The 19,210-nt window shown below is 39.4% G+C and overlaps 1 protein-coding gene and 1 pseudogene across 1 annotated transcript in view; both read left to right on the top strand.

The window, feature by feature from the left end:
* LOC122868593 overlaps positions 1-19,210 on the top strand; it is a 43,462-nt pseudogene that overhangs the window by 18,731 nt on the left and 5,521 nt on the right.
* LOC122868591 (interferon-induced very large GTPase 1-like) overlaps positions 12,706-19,210 on the top strand; it is a 39,588-nt gene continuing 33,083 nt past the window's right edge. The window contains exon 1 of the mRNA XM_044180682.1: positions 12,706-12,877. Coding sequence (XP_044036617.1) covers positions 12,851-12,877 — 27 coding nt within the window. The 5' untranslated portion in view covers positions 12,706-12,850. The remainder of the gene's footprint in view (positions 12,878-19,210) is intronic.

The following is a 19,210-nucleotide window of genomic DNA, read 5'->3' as shown; positions in this document are numbered from 1 at the left end:
AATTCATTTACTGGGTGACTGCCTGATAGAAAATTCAAGGAGGAACCTGCTACAGTTTTTGTAGGACCTGATTTATTCTTTCTTTAATATTATTATTATTATTATTTATTATTTAAAGGGGAAAGTCCATAAATAGTGCCTCTTAATTTAACTGCGCCCTATTTAATTTTCTCTCTTGTCCCCAACACGCTGCTTACGCAGTTCAGGCATCATTGGTTTATGATTTCTGATCTCATGCCGGCTACAATATGAGTCTATGATCAGCCCTGAAACAGGATGTGATGTCACGTTTGTGATGCAGGTAATAAATAAATATCAATGTGTACAGCTCTAACCTGCAATTGAAACCTTTAACTGAACATCAGTCACTCTTTACTGGACTAGAAGCAGAGCAGGGATTTCTGGCACAACCTCACCTACTTCCAAGGTGCATGAAGATGGTCAAAAGTCTGACAAGATAAAAACTCCAGCAACGCTTGTATAAAGAACAACTTTATTGTTAGACCAACACATTTCAGCTTGTGGCCTTCATCAGGGTCTTTACTGGACACCAAGAAACACCACGATCATTTCTAGTTTCCAATGACTTCACATTCAAATCTCTCTTCTCCCTTTTAGTGGCATAATACTTCTGTTACATCTCCTCCTGTGTTCTACTGTCTGACAGTTGTAACATTAAGTCTATCCAGGACACAGAAAACTCTGCCTCTGTAGTGAAGTTTCAGTCGTAGGTTAATGGGTTAATACATACTGCCACCCTGTGGTGAACGAATTTAATTACTAGACTTACAGCAGCTGTATGTAACAGCTTGTACTTAAAGGCCACAAATGATTTGCTCTTGATCAGTTTCTTTTTAAATGTATTATGTTTCTGGTTAAAAATAATATGGTTCAGTATTTTGTCCAAATCACTGTATTTTGGACAGTGTGTTATTTGCAAACAGATAAAGTTGCAGCTTTAAACCTGAATGAAGGTTGCAGATTTGCATTTTGAGGACTATCAAGTCGACTTCACTCCAGAATCTAACTACTACTGTACACGTGTCCCTTAAACATTCCTTGTAACATACCGACATTGAGATTATTCTTGTAGGATTTTATGCTGTAATCTACAAAGTTAAAGTGTAAGAATGTCTCTGAGATGTTTTCTTTATGTTGTGTCATTAGTTCAGATCATTTCAGTGACTCTCAGTTCGGTGTGTTTTCTTCTCTTTGTCTGCAGGTCTGCAGTCTGGGTTTGTCACTCTGCCCCGCCTCTCTCGCCTTGACAGTCAGTTTCAAGATGGAGACATCCGGAAAGGGTCTCTACCGGACAGCAGTGGCATCACACTGACACGCTCAGACTCCCTCACCTCGTTCACTGTAGACCTTGGCCCTTCCCTTATGACTGAGGTACTGAGCTTGATTGACAACCCCAGCTGCCTTCAGATGTCCAATCACAGCCAGGCAGCAGGAAAGAAAGAGGAAGGAGAGCAAGAGGACGAAGAGGACGACAGCTCTCTAACAGAGAGGCCTGTGCAGAGCCCTGGGGCAACTTCACCCAACCCTTCCATGGGTAGCGGGTCATTCAGCAGGAACATGAACAACAGGGGGCAGTCTTGTAGCTCTAACTGGACAGAGCAAGAGGAGGAGAGGAGGTCACTGAGGACACCAGATATGAGCGCTGGGTCTCCTCAAAGAGAGGAGCCCGCAATGGAGGCAGAGAGGTTCCAGAAAGCAGCTGATGTGCTGTCTCGTCATTATGGTGGAGGGTCCTTCACAAAGGGAACCAGGATAAGTAGCAACACCACCTCTCCTGCTGTTTCCCACAGCAGCAAAACATCATATGCCTTTTCTGAAGAGGAAGAAGAGATCAAAGTCTAGATGTTGAAACTCTTTCTGAAAGAGAGAAGACACTTCATTGATCCGGTAAAACCATAAAAACTTTCCAGTGACCTGAGTTCTGGGTGTATTTCAAGTCAGAGAGGCTGAACATTGTGTGATATTCTGTCGTTCCTCCATAGAAACATTCTTCCTCTTTTCACATGCATCTACATTGATCAACTACTGGATCCTGGTCTGTATGCAGTTTCTGCAGCATGGATGTTTGACGGTAAACTTGACCCTGGACCTTCCCCTCTCTCTGCACTATGTTGCTGCCGTGATTTTATACAGATTAAACCATTCTAAAGATATAAGTCACTGAATGAGTCTGATGCCACTAAATTGATTCTTGTCAAGACAAATTATTAATAATGAGTTTCATCAGTAACAAAGATTTAAAATGAAGTATGAATGAATGAAGTTATCATGGTTTTGGGTTTGTGTTCTGTTATTTCCTGTTTTATTTTGGTAAGTGTTCTACCTCATGTGTGTTGTTTTAGTTTTACTTCCTGTCTGTGTGTGTTTTTTCCCCTCCACTTTTGATTATCTGCCGTGCCCTAATTAGTCGTACCTGTGTCTTGTTGTCTCCCCTACCTGGGTGTATTTAAGTCAGAATGTTTCCGTCGTTCAGTGTCAGATCGTCTTTGTACCAGGTGTCAAGCGGCCTGGCCTTTGGGCACCATGTTTGGTCTTGGACTGTTTTGGATTTTATCTGCTCCCTCTTGGATTCATTTGCCTGTTTGGAATGCTCTCCTGGTTTTTTAATTTCTGCCTGCATAACTACCCATGTCAGTCTTGTGTTCTCTATTAAATCATTGATCTGCACCTGCTCTGCCTCCTATTCTGCATTTGGGTCCTATTCCCTGTTTCTCCTGCTTGACACTAACTATGACAGAAGTTTGTCCCACCTGCATTAATAATATTCATAACCTTTGACTGAATATACTGGAGAGCAATGAATTTTTAATGGACTCTGATTTTTCTATTTTTTTTTCACACTATACATAATCACTCACTACATAATCATGATGTTCAACAGAAAAATGTATTTTACATAAACACGTTCAGGTTCAAAGGTCTGAGGCGTCACGCTGAACCTGAAATTTGAGGAACACTGTATAACAACTGTGATAAAACCTCTGTACATTGTGAATAAATTAACTGTAAACAGGAATAACGGTGTTATAAAACGTTAGTTGTACAATTACAGCTGCTGTTCCTCCAAAGTCTACGTGATGACTGAACCTGTAACATGTTTATAGGATTGTTTATCAAGCTTTTATCAGTATTAGTTACTTTTTTCTAAAATGATATGGCTGATGTAATAAAGTCCTGATTTGCAACAGAAATGTAATTTCATGAAATTTCTCCTTTCATATTTTAAAACATTGTAGACTCACATCAAATTCTCTGTTAAATAAAATAATAAACAAACTACTTTGTTTCAGCCCAAAACAAAAATCAAAGACATTTTAATCAACTTTCAAACTCTGACTCCAGATAATAATTTGATTTAATAAATGTCTGTTTAAGAATATGCACAATGTAAGGATGATATCAACTGAAATATTGCCTGCTTTGGCTGGTTGCTAATCTAGCCTCGTCTCAAACGTGAGATCAAGTTCAGGAAACAGGCACGAGAATGAGGACTCAGACTCACTTTGTTAAGGATCAAAGACATTTAGCCTACACAGTTGTTATGGCTAACCTGTTAGCAAACAACTGGCTACAGTAAAGGCATCCCACTGGAGGTCTCTTTCTGGCCACCTGTTGAAATATGTCCAACATTCACTTGCATTTTAGCTGGTTGAGTCCTGATAAACAACAAAACTAGGCAGAAACATATTTCTGAGAAGAGTAGCTAGATTATCAAGGGAGATTTTTTTCATAGCAATCCTGAATGAAAGATTTGTCTAAGCAAATAACCAATTAAAATAACCTAGTAGAGCTCTTTATGATAAACAACAGCCTGCTGCTGCTAGACACAAGATTAATGAGAGCAGCGAAAGTGTTTCGGCTGAAAAACCAAAACAATGAGCTGACAGACTAAAACATTCTGCAGAGTGGAGGCCAACTGCAGAGTCAGGTGATAATTCTCTGTGGGTTTGTCACTACCAGTGACCCTTTCACATTACACAGGACAACTTGTTAAATTGTTAATATAAAAATATCGATTAGAGCAGCAGTTAGAATCCAGTGGTTCCCATGGGCTCAAATGCCTGATTGACGTCACGAGAAGACATTCTCAGTGTTGACAGCCTGCTTTTTAAAATATAATTTTTTTTGGACTTTCTACAGACCTGCAGGTCTTGAGGACCTTGTAAAATGTCTTTACCTTTTGGCTTCCGAGTCAATGTTCTGCAGCCATAGCTTGTAAATTGATGTTAATTCATAATGTTATGATGTTTATTAATGCCACTGAAAATATGTATTGAATAGATTGTTCAAATTGTATGGATTCTCTTTACTTGCATGACATAATGGGATTGTTGTCTATTATACTTATTGTATAGGGAGAATCGTGAGAGTAGCTGTGCTATCCATGTTTCAGTCTTAAACAATATCTCATACAGTCACCTCCTAAAAACAGTGTTCACACAGTATATAGCACAGTGGTAAATCATTCTTTAGACCAAATAGTTTGTTGTCAAAGCTGCTAAGCAGCTGGCAGCAGAGTTAGAACAGAAGGACATGCAGGTTTGACTCTGAGCTGAGGGTGAATAATGATGATGATACAGTGATGAAGGTGCAGTGTAAAAACGGGGAGCACAGGACGGTGCTATGACTGGGTTGTAACTGATGTCAGGTCTACTGAAGGGTGTCCGATAAGAACAAACCAAATGTCTTTATTTTCCTTTTGTGCTTTATTTATTGCCACATAATCAACACATGCTCATTCTTCCATGTAGGTATGTGTGGTTCTGAACTTATATAAAATTCAAAGTAAATACATGCTGTATATAACTAGGTTGCAAATAAACCATAAACATCAAATACTAAATGAAATGAATAGCATTAAATACATCTGTAACAATAACCTGGATAATTGTTGGCCTATAAGCTAAGTGTTAAACAAGACACAAACCAAGGCATGTATTTAAATATTCTCATACTGCCATCTACTGGTAGAGAGGGTAAACATCAGCTTGACCTACTTTCAGTCTGTTGGAAACCAAATGAATCAGTGCTAACAGAACCAACTCTGCACACACACTAATTACTTGTGTTAAACTATATTATGAACTGTACTGCACCAAACAATGCATTCATTGACTCTTGCTGTGTGCATGGATAAATGGACAATATTAAACCTCATGTAGCCTAATCAACAACTGTTGCTAGCATACTTCCATCCATCCAGGTTTATTTATTTATATGTATTTATTTTTCTAACGTTACCCTGGTATAGTGCTTGCACAATGTTATAGATTGAACATGCTATCCTCCTGGCTTTTATTTTGAGATTTACTTTTACGTCTGTGTCAGCTGGTCCGTGTACCCTCCATCCATAGCTGTGTTCAGCTTGTTTGATAACAAGATAATCATCCGGAAGTCATTCTCAATTGTGAATGACTTCCGGATGGGAGCCGAAACGTCTTGATTCTGAAAACAGTGTCCAGATGACTACGACTGAAACCTTTTCTACGATAGAACACTCCTGGACGAATGAGGGACTACACCGTCTTAACAAGATAATCAAATATACAGTGGATTATTTAGTTTCTGTTTTTCATGTGAAATAAAAAAAAACGGAAATCCACGTGATTTTACCGTTTTCGTCTTCAAATTGGCAACTGTTATAGAAATTAAACCAAAACCAGAAAATAACTTGTTTTTCGCTTTTATTGTTAAATCTACATTATCTGCTCCTGCGTGCATCTCTACAAACACATTGTCAATGGCTATGCTTTCTATAGCCTAGTTAGATAAATAGATAGGTAGGTAGGTAGACATTTGGTTTTTATGGGCCAGACTGCCTTTTTAAGGTCATTTTTGCCAGAAAACATCTTGATAATCCCCAAGACTTTTGGGAAAATACTCTGTGGACTGACGAGACAAAAGTTGAACCTTTTGGAAGGTGTGTGTCCCATTACATCTGGCGTAAAAGTAACACCGCATTTCAGAAAAAGAACATCATACCGACAGTAAAATATGGTGGTGGTAGTATGATGGTCTGGGGCTGTTTTGCTGCTTCAGGACCTGGAAGACTTGCTGCGCCCCCTGCAGGAACAAGCTGATCACATTCACACAGTTACACTCATTCACACCTGGAAGCTGCCCAGTACAACCACTGTCTGATCTGCTGGATGGCTAAAACTTAATAATTTTAGGCCATTTAACTTAAAGTTCTTCATACATTCAAAATTGTCTAGAAATGAGTAGAATATACTGCAATCAAACTTAAATCATTTAGTACACTGTAACCGAACTGTTTAATTAGATATGAAATCTGGGCTAACAGAATGGAAATTGAATGGTGTCTTATTAAGTAGGAAATCAGAGTTAGAGTAATATATTGTTAATATTTATATCCTTCAGTATGCCAGCAGAAGTTGCACCTCGAGATCCCTCTTATAAACTTCATTCAAATTTTGACATGTTTAGCCTCTTTAGGACACACACACACACACACACACACATTGAGACTGCACGGTCACTCTCTCATTCACTGCAATGTAACAAAATTCTGGAATATTTTATTTTATTTTATTTTTAATCTTCCTCATTTATTTAAAAACCTGCATATATTCAAAATAAACAAACATCTCACAGAAGTAATAATTTTTGAGCTCTGATCATCTGAACAAAGTGTGTCATTATCAATTCTGCTTTCACATTCAAACTGACTGAACATTAGTTGCTCTTGGCTGGGCCGGTAACTTCCTTGAGTCTCCTCTTGCCTGGCAAACTCATGGTGACATGGTGGTGACATGGTGACATAAATATATATATATATATATATATATATATATATATATATATATATATATAAAAACTTTGTCCTTCACCCTCCGCGGGTGGTCTCATCCTTCGAGCTTGGGTCCTCTCCCAGGGGCCTGGGAGCTTGAGGGTTCTGCGCAGTATCTTTGCTGTTCCTAGCACTGCACTCTTCTGGACCGAGATGTCTGGTGTTCTTCCAGGGATCTGCTGTAGCCACTCCTCCAGTTTGGGGGTCACTGCCCCGAGTGCTCCGATGACCACGGGCACCACTGTTGCCTTCACCTTCCAGGCCTTCTCCAGCTCTTCTCTGAGCCCTTGGTACTTCTCTAGTTTCTCATGTTCCTTTTTCCTGATGTTGCCATCACTTGGTATTGCCACGTCAACCACAACGGCTTTCCCTCTGCTGTTTGTCCACCACCACGATGTCAGGCTGGTTCGCCATTACCATTCTGTCAGTCTGAATCTGGAAGTCCCACAGGATCTTGGCTCGGTCATTCTCTACCACTTTTGGAGGTGTTTCCCACTTTGACCTCGGGGTTTCCAGTCCATACTCAGTTCAGATGTTCCTGTACACTATGCCAGCCACTTGGTTATGGCGCTCCATGTATGCTTTTCCTGCCAGCATCTTACACCCTGCAGTTATGTGCTGGATTGTCTCAGGGGCCTCTTTGCACAGCCTACACCTTGGGTCTTGTCTGGTGTGGTAGATCTGGGCCTCTATTGCTCTGGTGCTCAGGGCCTGCTCCTGTGCAGCCATGATGAGTGCCTGTGTGCTGTCCTTCAATCCAGCCCGCTCTAGCCATTGGTAGGACTTCTTGATATCAGCCACTTCAGTTATGTTCCGGTGGTACATCCCGTGTAGGGGTTTGTCCTCCCATGATGGTCCCTCCTCCAGCACGTCTTCCTCTGTTCCCCATTGCATGAGACATTCCCTGAGCACGTCATCTGTTGGGGCCTTATCTTGGATGTACTTGTGGATCTTGGATGTTTCATCCTGGATAGTGGCTCTCACACTCACTAGTCCACAGCCGCCTTCCTTACGGCTAGCGTACAGTCTCAGGGTGCTGGATTTGGGATGGAACCCTCCATGCATGGTGAGGAGCTTTCGCGTCTTAACGTCTCTTCCTTTGGCCACCTTATTATTCCCGCAGTGTATCTGATCACTGGCAGGGCGTAGCTGTTTATTGCCTGGGCCTTGTTCTTGCCATTGAGCTGACTTCTTAGGACTTGCCTTACTCATTGGAGGTATTTGGCCGTTGCTGTCTTCCTTGTTACCTCTTCGAGGTTGCCATTTGCTTGTGGTATTCCAAGGTACTTGTAACCATCCTCAATGTCTGCTATTGTTCCTTCTGGGAGTGAGACCCCTTCTGTGTGGACTACCTTCCCTCTCTTTTTCACCATTCGACTGCACTTCTCAAGCCCGAATGACATCCCAATGTCAGAGCTGTAGATCCTGGTGGTGTGGATCAGTGAGTCGATGTCCCGCTCGCTCTTAGCGTATAGCTTGATGTCATCCATGTAGAGGAGGTGACTGATGGTGGCCCCGTTCCTGAGTCGGTATCCATAGCCAGTCTTGTTGATTATTTGGCTGAGGGGTTCAGACCTATGCAGAACAGCAGTGGGGACAGAGCATCTCCTTGGTATATGCCACATTTGATGTATACTTGTGCAAGTGGCTTGCCATTGGCCTCAAGGGTGGTTTTCCACAGCCGCATCGAGATTGCAATGAACTCTCTTAGAGTCCTGTTGATGTTGTACATCTCCAAGCATTCAGTGATCCATGTGTGCGGCATTGAGTCATATGCTTTCTTGTAATCAATCCAGGCAGTGCACAGGTTGGTGTGTCGGGCTCTGCAGTCTTGGGTGACTGTTCTGTCAACCAGGAGTTGGTGTTTGGCTCCTCTGGTCCCTCTGCCAATGCCCTTCTGTGCTTTGCTCATGTATTGATCCATGTGTCCACTTATCTTAGCCGCGATGATGCCTGACATGAGCTTCCATGTTGTGGAGAGACAGGTTATTGGCCGATAGTTGGATGGGACTGTACCCTTTGCGGGATCCTTCAGGATCAGGATTGTGCGCCCTTCGGTAAGCCATTCAGGGTGCATCCCATCTCTTAGCAGCTGGTTCATTTGTGCTGCTAGGCGCTCATGGAGTGCAGTGAGCTTCTTTAGCCAGTAGGCGTGGATCCTGTCAGGGCCCGGTGCTGTCCAGTTCTTCATACCTGAGACTCTTTCTTGGATGTCTGCCGCTGTGATGGTGACTGGATTCTGTTCAGGGAGGTTGCTGTGGTCCTTTCTCAGTTCCCACTGTGCATCGCTGTTGTGTGATGCCTCCCTTGTTGAACCCTTGTTCCCCCGTGTGAATGTCCCGTGGCCTACCAAATCGAGCTATCCAGCCGTTCCACACTGGATGATGGTCATTGCAATACAAAGTGCATCATTATCAATTCCACTTAACCTTCATACTAGATTGACAACATTTTTCACTCTGGCCAGGCCAATAACTTCTTTGAGTTTCCTGCTGTTGCCTGACAAACTCATGGCGACAACAACAATCCAGGAAAATTGAAAAATGAGCCTATACTTAGATTGTACAGGGCATACCTCACCGATCAACTCCTCTCTTTCAAATATTATCCTGCTCAGTGTGAAATTTGAAAATGAGAGATCATTTGAAGTTATAATTTGTTTTTAATGATTATCATCTGAACAAAGTGCAACATTATCATTTTCACATTCAAACTGGCTCAACAACATTTGTGGACACCACCACTTTCACTTTTGTTATTACTGATTTCAAACTTTATAACTAACCTTATAGAGGATACTATGTTTTGTGTCTTCATTGTAAACACAGGTTTATGCTTGACCATTTTAGGTTGAAACAAGAAACATCCTTAGTCCTCCATACACCTAAACATCGTTTTCCTTGAAGCACATGGATTCGGGGAAATCATGAGTTAGGGCATTCATACTGTCACTTTTGCTTTTGTTATCACTGATTTTCAAGTAATGTGCAAGCAGAGTTTCTCAGCTCCTTAGACCTATCACATCACCACAGATTTGTTAAGAGCAGCTGGGAGGGGCTTGTGAGGTGCAGACCTAGAATCAGATCTCTGTGTATATAGGACGGGGAGTGGAAGGATTTCTAACAAGGCAGCCACATCTACACAGACCAGGCAGAGCTAAGGAGACATAACAAAACGTGAGTTTATACAACTATTATAGTGTGTTTTTGTGTACTTAAAAATCTGAGAGAGGTGCACCCTAGCTCTCGTGTAACAGTTGCAGCTTTGCAAGAAACAGTTGTTCAGTGTTGACAGCAGTATGTGCTTGAAAGTGTTTGGGTAGTGTGGCCTGTAAGCCTAACCACCGATTTCTTCTAAGTCAAGGTTTCAGGGGAAAAAGAGCTCTGTCACTTTCACTTTTACTTTTGTTATTACTGATCACATCTACACAGACCAGGCAGAGCTAAGGAGACATAACAAAACGTGAGTTTATACAACTATTATATGTTTTATATTATATGTGTGTTTTATATATATTATATTTATATTATATATGTGTTTTACATATTATATTATATGTGTGTTTTTGTGTACAGACTTAAAAATCTGAGCATGTACACTTTTCATAACATACACTTTTCTTTTCAAACTACTTCAGTTACATACTGTGATATTTCTGCTTTAAAGGTCCAGTATGTAACATTTAGGAGGAGCTATTGGCAGAAATTGAATATAATATTTATAAGTTTGTTTTCATTAGTGTGACCTGAAAATAAGAATCGTTGCGTTTTCATTACCTTAGACTAAGCAGTTTTTATCTTCCTCTTCCCTTCCACGGTCCTGTCTAAATATAACTACTTGGTTAGGTTTAGGAACACGCGCAATGAAGAGAGTTTTGCATACCATCTAGACATGACCTTTCTACAGAGGTCGCCATGTTTCTACAGTAGCCCTTGTTGTGGAAAAAAAGAATTCACTTGTGAGACCTGAAATAAACACCAAGAAATACCAAAGTGTCTTTCTAGGTTTTATTCTTTGCAAAAAAGGTCAGACAATCATACAGAGCATTGTAGGTCTGCAGAGAGTGAGACAGAGAAGTACCGTTTGCTCAGACTATTTCTAGGAAATGTGAATGTTTTGTATGCCTGAGAATAAAGGAACTAAGTCTAAGGATCAAAAGGCAGGAACAAAAGGTGAGTCTCAGTCTAAGTTGTTAAAAGGAAGTGCACAGCTAGACAGAAAATAACACCTTATATTGAATGCGAGTTAGCACATTTGGATGCCCAGCATAGCAACAGAAAAACGTCTTGAAATATCTTAAAACTTTCCATTACACCCAGAAAAGACAAACCAAACACTGGAGGCGTTTCTCAAACCTTTGGGGAGAACGCTCTTGCTAATTGTAATTGGATGAATGAACTCGCAAGTTCACAAGCACACGGAACACTGTTGACAGCTCGAGACGATGCGTTCTTGCTGGTATTGCACGAAACCACCAGCACAGAGGCCGCCAGCAGCGCTCCAAAATAACAGCCAGGCTTTATCACCCAAAACACTCAGCTCAGAATCGGGTTTATTGCCAAGTAGCTTTTCACATACAAGGAATTTTCTTTGGTACATTAGTGCATAAATAAGCATAATACAGAAACATTTAAAATCTATAAAATCAAAGTAAATAAAAATGAAGTACCGTAACCACAACTGTACACTTACTTAATGTCATGTCTATTTATAATATTAAAGCGATGACAGAAAACTTTAATACTGCCTCTGTTGTTTATTATTTTATTTTTTCCAAAGTGCTTCTAAGTTTCACAAGACAAAAAATGTCTGTACATCATGAGCCAGATGACTCTTGATTTAAGTTAAAATGTTACAACATGACTCAGAGTGGCGAAATGCGAACTTGTGTATTGGGACAGTACTTTGGCCACAAAAGATGACGTTTCACGAGGACACAAGAACACAAGTACAGACAAGACTGCAGATTGAGGAAGGCCCTGGGTCTAGATAGGGCCGTTCGTGCTTTTCGTGAGTTTCTCAGCTACTGCACTTTACAGTGTTGTGCGTGAACGCGCTCAATGAACTCGTGTTTTTGGTGAACGGTGAACTGAATGTACCTGTTTGCAAATAATGAACGTGAACGTGACAGAGTTAACGGCGCTCACGCACTGTGTTTTACATCACCCAGCATGTCGGTATTTCGGTTTAACGAGCGACCATGTTAACTGGCGACTTTCAGCCGAATGCGTCTGTGGTTGTCGTAGTTACGACAGCTGTTGGAAACAGCAAGAGAATATGTAGCTGTCCGTATGAATGCCTCTTTGTTTAGTTTGTCATCACAATGTCAAAAAAACATATGGGATGAACAAACATAATTTTTTGTAGGTGTACCATAACTCAATTTATATAGCGTACTGCCAGCCATCTCTTAAAAACAGGAGGGAGCCAGATCAACTTGTGACCACAGTCCACGCACTTAAGACCACTTTGGTATTTTACTGGTTTCCAACACAAATAAGCCGGCGTTAAAAAAACAAGTTGATTCAAAACGTAATTGTAGTGCTACAAGATAATGAAGCAAATGTTTATGTTAATGTAATCACGTGGAAACAGTCAAGTTTGAAGATCCCACATCAGCTGCACTATAAAAATAAGGTTTTTCAGATCAAAAATGCATAAAACTGAGGTCCCTCCCTCTACTGTTTACAACGCAGGCAAGAACACAGAGAACTGTCAAGTTAATTTCATTCAGGACAGGCCAAAATCAAATTGGTGTCAGATAGTGTCACAATTTGTACAACATATGACACCCTCTGGGGAAACAAAGCATACCACAAAAGGGAGAAGAGGCAGAGCAAGTAATTGCAGGCGATAACCTTCTCACAGTAGCGGATTATTTGCTGCAGTCTGTTCTGGTTTTCAGCACAAATAAACCACTGTTTAACACAGATTTGTTAAAATCTGATGGGTCACAGATTTTTGAAACAACACATCGAGCTGAAGCATCCAACCAGTCTGGGAAATATCTGCGAGTGAATGCTGATCGCAAGAAATCATCAAAGGGTAAGACGAGCCAACAGCCAGTTCCTCCACCCAAGTCAAACTCACAGCATTGTAAAGGAAAACAATGGAAGAAATACATTTTTGGTACTGTAAATTTAGTTAAAAATTCAAAATTGTGAACTATGAACGTGAACTAGTTCATTTTAATCTGTGTGAACCGAACTTTGAGCTAGCTCTTGTGAAGTGTGAATTTGCACAGCACTGGTAGTTTCTCCAACTCGCTTGGAACGGGAGGGTGATGGAGCGGTATTCAAATGGTTGCAAACTGAAGTTTCACGGCTAGATGCCGCTAAATCTGCTCCTTTTAAGAGTGCTTGCACACACACACACACACACACACACACACACACATCACATTTTTGTCTGTCTATACTTAATTTTATTCTTACCTATTTATATTAACCAAGTGGAGGATCTTTCTCCATCTAGTGACCTTGGTCTCTGGGACCTGGGGGGCTCCCCCTTGGGCCACATCCCTTTACAGTGCCTAATCCCAACCGCACCCTAATCCTTGGGATGTAATCCGACTTTCTCTTAACCTAACCTAAACCTAACTCTAACCTTAATCTTAAAACCTAATCTTAAAAGTCTTAACCTCCGTAGACAACCCAGCAGCTGAAGGAGGAGGAGAGTCTGAAACAAAATCTGTAATATCAAATGACAAAAGTCATCTAAATATTTTAAAATAATATTTCATAAACTTAGCTAACCACATATAGTTTTTTATGCTGATCCTATGTATTCTGCTTTTTTTTTTTTTTTACATGACCCTGCAGTAGATGAAATGGAGGAGAGTGCAGCCCAAGCCAAGGTAAAGATCTTTTCACCTACATTAGTCATCATTAAGTTTTGAGAATCCTTCTCTAAATATTAATTTGTGAAATTTTCATACAAGTGGAAATCTATGGTAAAACACAACATATGTACATTCATGAACCTTCTGTTTAACATTGGATGATGGAAGTTGAGAACCTTTTTAAAGTATTTATTTTAGTTTCACTTTAATACAATCTGACTTGCATTTGGTAGCATATATTGTTTTACCTTGCACTTATTTTATATGTTATTGTGTTCTGTGTTATTATCAGTGCAACACTGTATGTTGTTGATCTTCAATTTTTATATGTATCTTGATGCTGTTTTTGTGGTTTCGGGCTTCCCAGTTAAAAACACATCATAATCTCAGTAGGTCTAAACTGGAGAAGTAATGAAGTCACCTGTTTTCTCAGTGTGATCCAGTGAATGAACCTGACAAAGCTCAACACTCAGAGAAGAATGATGAAAGCACAGGAGGAGAGTCTGAAATCAAGTCTGTACCATCTGCAACCAATGAAATAGGTGATATTTGAATCAAGAATTGATTTAACAGTAACATTGATTTTATAGATTATATTTCAGTTCAGTTTCAAACACTGTGATAAATGACTTAAATGTAATCATGTGAATATGAGAGTTAGTTTATTACCTTTTTATTTTGTCATTGTATTTCTGAAAACTGTATAACTTTGAGAATGCTGTTTCATTGATTACTGCTTAGTGATGTTATTCTTTTATTTTGTTTCAGCGATGTCTGAACTCACACTTGTGTTAATTGGTGACACAAATACCATTGAGATTGGATCAAAAAACATCTTACTTGACCATGAAGAGCAAGCAAATATGATTTCATCCAAACTGTATGATTTGTGTGGTCGGCACATCTCTGTCATTAACATGCTTGGTGTAGAAAACACTGACAAATTCCCATTATATCAGGGAATTCATGCCTTTCTCTTACTGTTACCAAATGGTCTGCATAACAGCCATTACAGTTCAGGAGTGCAGTGGTTAGAAAAAGCTTTTGGGAAAGGATCACTTGCTTATTTAATGACAGTTGTGACTCATGAGTCAGATGAAAAATGTGACAGTCCTGACAGACGTGCATTGACAGACCTGAAAGCCAACAGCAGTTTTGTTGAAAAACGATACCACACATGTACAAGAAGTATGATGGATGAAAAAGAGATAATAGCCCTGCTGGAAAAAGTAGACATCATGGTCTCTGAAAATGATCCCCACTGCTACAGTGGACTGATGCGTGATGGAAATAAAGAGCAGAAAGAACACCTGGACAACAAATCCCACAAAGAAGAAAGGATCGATTCCTCAGTGTTTCAGCAAAATCAAACAGGTGAGATTTTAATGTTGACTTTCACTGATTACACCTGCACTACCTGTTTTATAGATAATGTGGACAGAACTTAAAGCAGCTGTAACCGATATTAGGTCATTGCTAATTGTAGGCTCAGATCCTGGAAAACTTACTTTTTATCCATCAGGCAGTCAATGGTGGAAAGTAACTGAGTGTATTTACTCAAATACTGCACTCAGGTAAAATGTTGAGGTAGTTGTATTCTACTTGAGTATTTCCATTTTATGCTACTTTACTTCTACGCCACTCCATTTCACAGGGAAATATTGTACTTTTTACTGTACTACGTTTATTAGACAGGTATAATTCCTAGTTACTTTGCAGGTTATGATTTTACATAAGAAACATATGATCAGCTTATAAAGTACAATACATTACTATGAGATTAATGCCAAACGTTTTGACGTGTGACCCCTTACAAAAACGTAGTGTCTAGTTGGGGCCCTTTGTCTCACATTTCAAGTTTTATGTTAAAGTGTGATTTTCATCTTTAAACTCCTCACATGGTTTCATTTCAAGGCAGAATGAGTAGGATTTGTTGGTTGCTGTTTGTAAACACACAATTCAAAGTTGGCCCCTCCTCCCCAGCTCAGAGCGAGAGCTAGAGAATGAATGAAGAGAGGGAGCGGCGTTTGCGAGAACAAAGCAGTGCATCAGAGAAATAAAATGTTATTTTCTGATTGTTTCATGGCGGATACATTCTAAAGCACAATTAAAATTGCCCCCAAAAAGAAAATACAGGCAGAGGGCAGCGTCTCTGCAGATATAGACACCACCATACACTTCTTGTGGGTCATAAGTGATGATTGAGGGGGATTATTTTTGTATGAGTCTATACATTGTTTTTTAGGAAAATCCTACTCATTCTGCCTTTAAATAACTGTTCGAGGCCCAAAGAGGTCAAATTATATTTCATAAAAAAGCAAAGATTAGAGAAAAGAGAAACACAGGTTTGTGTAGCAAAACTTTGTTTCTTATATTTTTGTGCCCCATTAATCATCTCATGACCGCTCAAGATTATTTTTTGACTCTTTGGAGTGGGTTGACCCCTAGGTTGGGAACCACTGGATTCTAACTGTGTACCTAAGTGTAGTTCAACGTATCCTCATACAACGGTTCGTGGATATCTTACGCATGCATAATCCTACGAATTTCCAGCAGCCAGCAACAGCCGTACCAGACCTTCGTCATCATGGTAACAATAAACACGTGGTTAATGTTGTGAAACGGTCGTAGTTTGATGTATCAGCATTATCAATCTAATGGTGTCATATATAATAACAGGTCAGTCACAGGGGGCATTTTTCTGCAGAATGGGAACTTTTACTTTTGATACTTAAAGTAAATTTTGCTGATAATACTTCTGTACTTTTACTGTGTTGTACTAGTACTTTTACTTAAGTACTACTGTACAACACAGTGGTGTACTTCTCCCACCACTTGAAAGTAATGTAAAACAAAAAAATTGAAAAATGAAAGTCCAGAAAATAACAAATATTGGCCATCCAAACAATACTGTCTGTCTGGTCACACCAGCTCATCAGACATTTGCCTTTACAATCCACACAAACATCTTCCTGCATGGTACAACCTTGTTCATCTGTGTCCACCTCTCACTCTGTGTTTAGACTGTACTTATACAGGGGACAGGTGACTTCTGTATGAAAGAAAAAGACATGCATTAACTGCAGCTGACATTGACAATTAGCAGTAGTTAGCGATTATATTAATAATAATGGATTACATTTATATAACATTAGTGTTTTATCTTGATACCCAAAGTGCTTCAGTGCTTCAGTGTTTGTTTGTTTTTTAACTGTGATCTTTTCCAATCTTCTTTTCCTTATGTTGCCCTGCAGTAGAGGAGTTGGAGGAGAATGCACATGAAATCAAGGTAAAGGTAAAAAATTTTCACCTTCATTAGTGATCATCATTATAGAACAGCATTTGTTTTCGAAAACTACCTATATTATCTGAGGTCATTCAGATCACATTTGAAGTCTCACACCTGAATAAACACTTCTTCACAGCTGAAGATTTTGAGCATATTGTTTTACCTTGCTTTTATTGTTTGTATGATTTTACTGAATGGGTGCAGCACTGTGTGTTAGTGATCTTGTGTGTTGTATGTTTATCTTGTTGCTATTTTCTTCCAGTTACTACTGAAAGCATTCTTAATCTCAAATGCTCTAAACAAGTGAACTAAAGGTTAAATGAAATCACCTGTTTTCTTAGTGCCATCCAGTGAATGAACCTGGAGATGTCGAACACTCAGAAAAGAATGACGACAGCAGAACAGTGGGAGGAGAAACTGAAATCAAGTCTGTAATACCATCTGCAACCACTGAGAAAGGTAATATTTGAATAAACATTATCATTGTACAGTAACACATTATATCCATTTGGTGTAGAGGCTATACATCTTGCTGAACAATTAACTTTTTGAATACACACATCATTTTTGCAAATAAATCTTATTAAACTGGAACGGTTAACTGACCAGGAACAATTTCTTTTGTTTGATCCCGCAATCTGCTTGTTGTTACATTACCCTGCAGTAGACGAGCTGGAGGAGAGTGCAGCTTCATCAGAGGTAAAGGTGAGATCTTTTGGTCCTCGGCAGTCATCGTCATACAGCACTACCTATTTTTTTTTAACTCTACCTCATTACCTATTACACATTACACACATGATCTATATCACAACTGTACATTAAACTGAAGATAGGAGCTGTTTCCATTTTTAGTTTAGATTTGAGTTGAAAACACTTTTGCAGAAGAGTTGATTTTCTTCCTACTTAAATACAAACCTGCTTGCATTGAGTTTGTGCATATTGTTTCCCCTTGCGTTTATCTTTGGTGGTGTTGTACCCTGAATTGGTCCACCGCTGTGTGTTGGTGATCTTCATGTTCTTAAGCTCAATGGTTCTCACCCGGTGATGTAAATGTCATATAAAATCACCTGTTTTCTTAGTGTGATCCAGTGAATGATACTAAACACTCAGAAAAGAATGACGACAGCAGAACAGTGGGAGGAGAAACTGAAATCAAGTCTGTAATACCATCTGCAACCACTGAGAAAGGTAATATTTGAATAAACATTATCATTGTACAGTAACACATTATATCCATTTGGTGTAAAGGCTATACATCTTGCTGAATAATTAACTTTTTGAATACACACATCATTTTTGCAAATAAATCTTATTAAACTGGAATGGTTAACTGACCAGGAACAATTTCTTTTATTTGATCCCGCAATCTGCTTGTTGTTACATTACCCTGCAGTAGACGAGCTGGAGGAGACTGCAGCTTCATCAGAGGTAAAGGTGAGATCTTTTGGTCCTCGGCAGTCATCGTCATACAGAAGCATTTCTTTTTTAATACTGCCTTTTTTTAACTTAAGTCAGACTTTAGCACTAACATTTGAACCTTCAGCTGAAGATAGAAGCTGTTTGCCTTTTTAGTTTACACTTAAAGAGATTTTGACTCCATGAACCTCCTGGTTGAACACATGGATGAGTTGAAAACACAATAGTTTATTTTCTTCTCATTAAAATACAAACCTGCATTCATTTAGTTTGTGCATATTGTTTTCCCTTGCTTTTATTTTTGGCATTGTTGTACTCTGAATTGGTGCACCGCTGTATGTTGTTGATCTTCATGTTCTTGATCTCAGTGGTTCTAACCTGGTGAAGTAAATGTTAAATTAAATAATTGCTTCTCTTAGTATGATCCAGTGAATGATCCTGGTGATGTTGAACACTCAGAGAGGAATGACGACAACATAACAGGCAGAGAATCTGAAATCAAGTCTGTACCATCTGCAGCCAACAAGAAAGGTAACATTTTAATGAATAATTTAATAGTACAATAACTAAATAATTAGGTGTATAACATTCAAAATGACTTTGAGTGAACACTTTTAATGAGAAGGAAAATATATTTGTTTAATAGCACATTGCTCTTAACCTTCTATAGTTCACTTCATTATTCTACTGCAGGTACCTTAGATATGGATATGAGTGGAAACAAGGATAAGGTAAGAAACTCCTAATTTCATTCACAAGATCTTTAGCACTATTTACTTTATATCCCTTTGTATGACATTATCTTTTTTTTTTTTACATACAGTACATGTTT

The sequence above is a fragment of the Siniperca chuatsi genome, linkage group LG21, assembly GCF_020085105.1.
Source record: "Siniperca chuatsi isolate FFG_IHB_CAS linkage group LG21, ASM2008510v1, whole genome shotgun sequence".
In the NCBI taxonomy this organism is placed as follows: Eukaryota; Metazoa; Chordata; class Actinopteri; order Centrarchiformes; family Sinipercidae; genus Siniperca; species Siniperca chuatsi.
The sequence above is the reverse complement of the archived record's forward strand: the minus strand, read 5'-3'. Positions and strand labels throughout refer to the sequence as shown.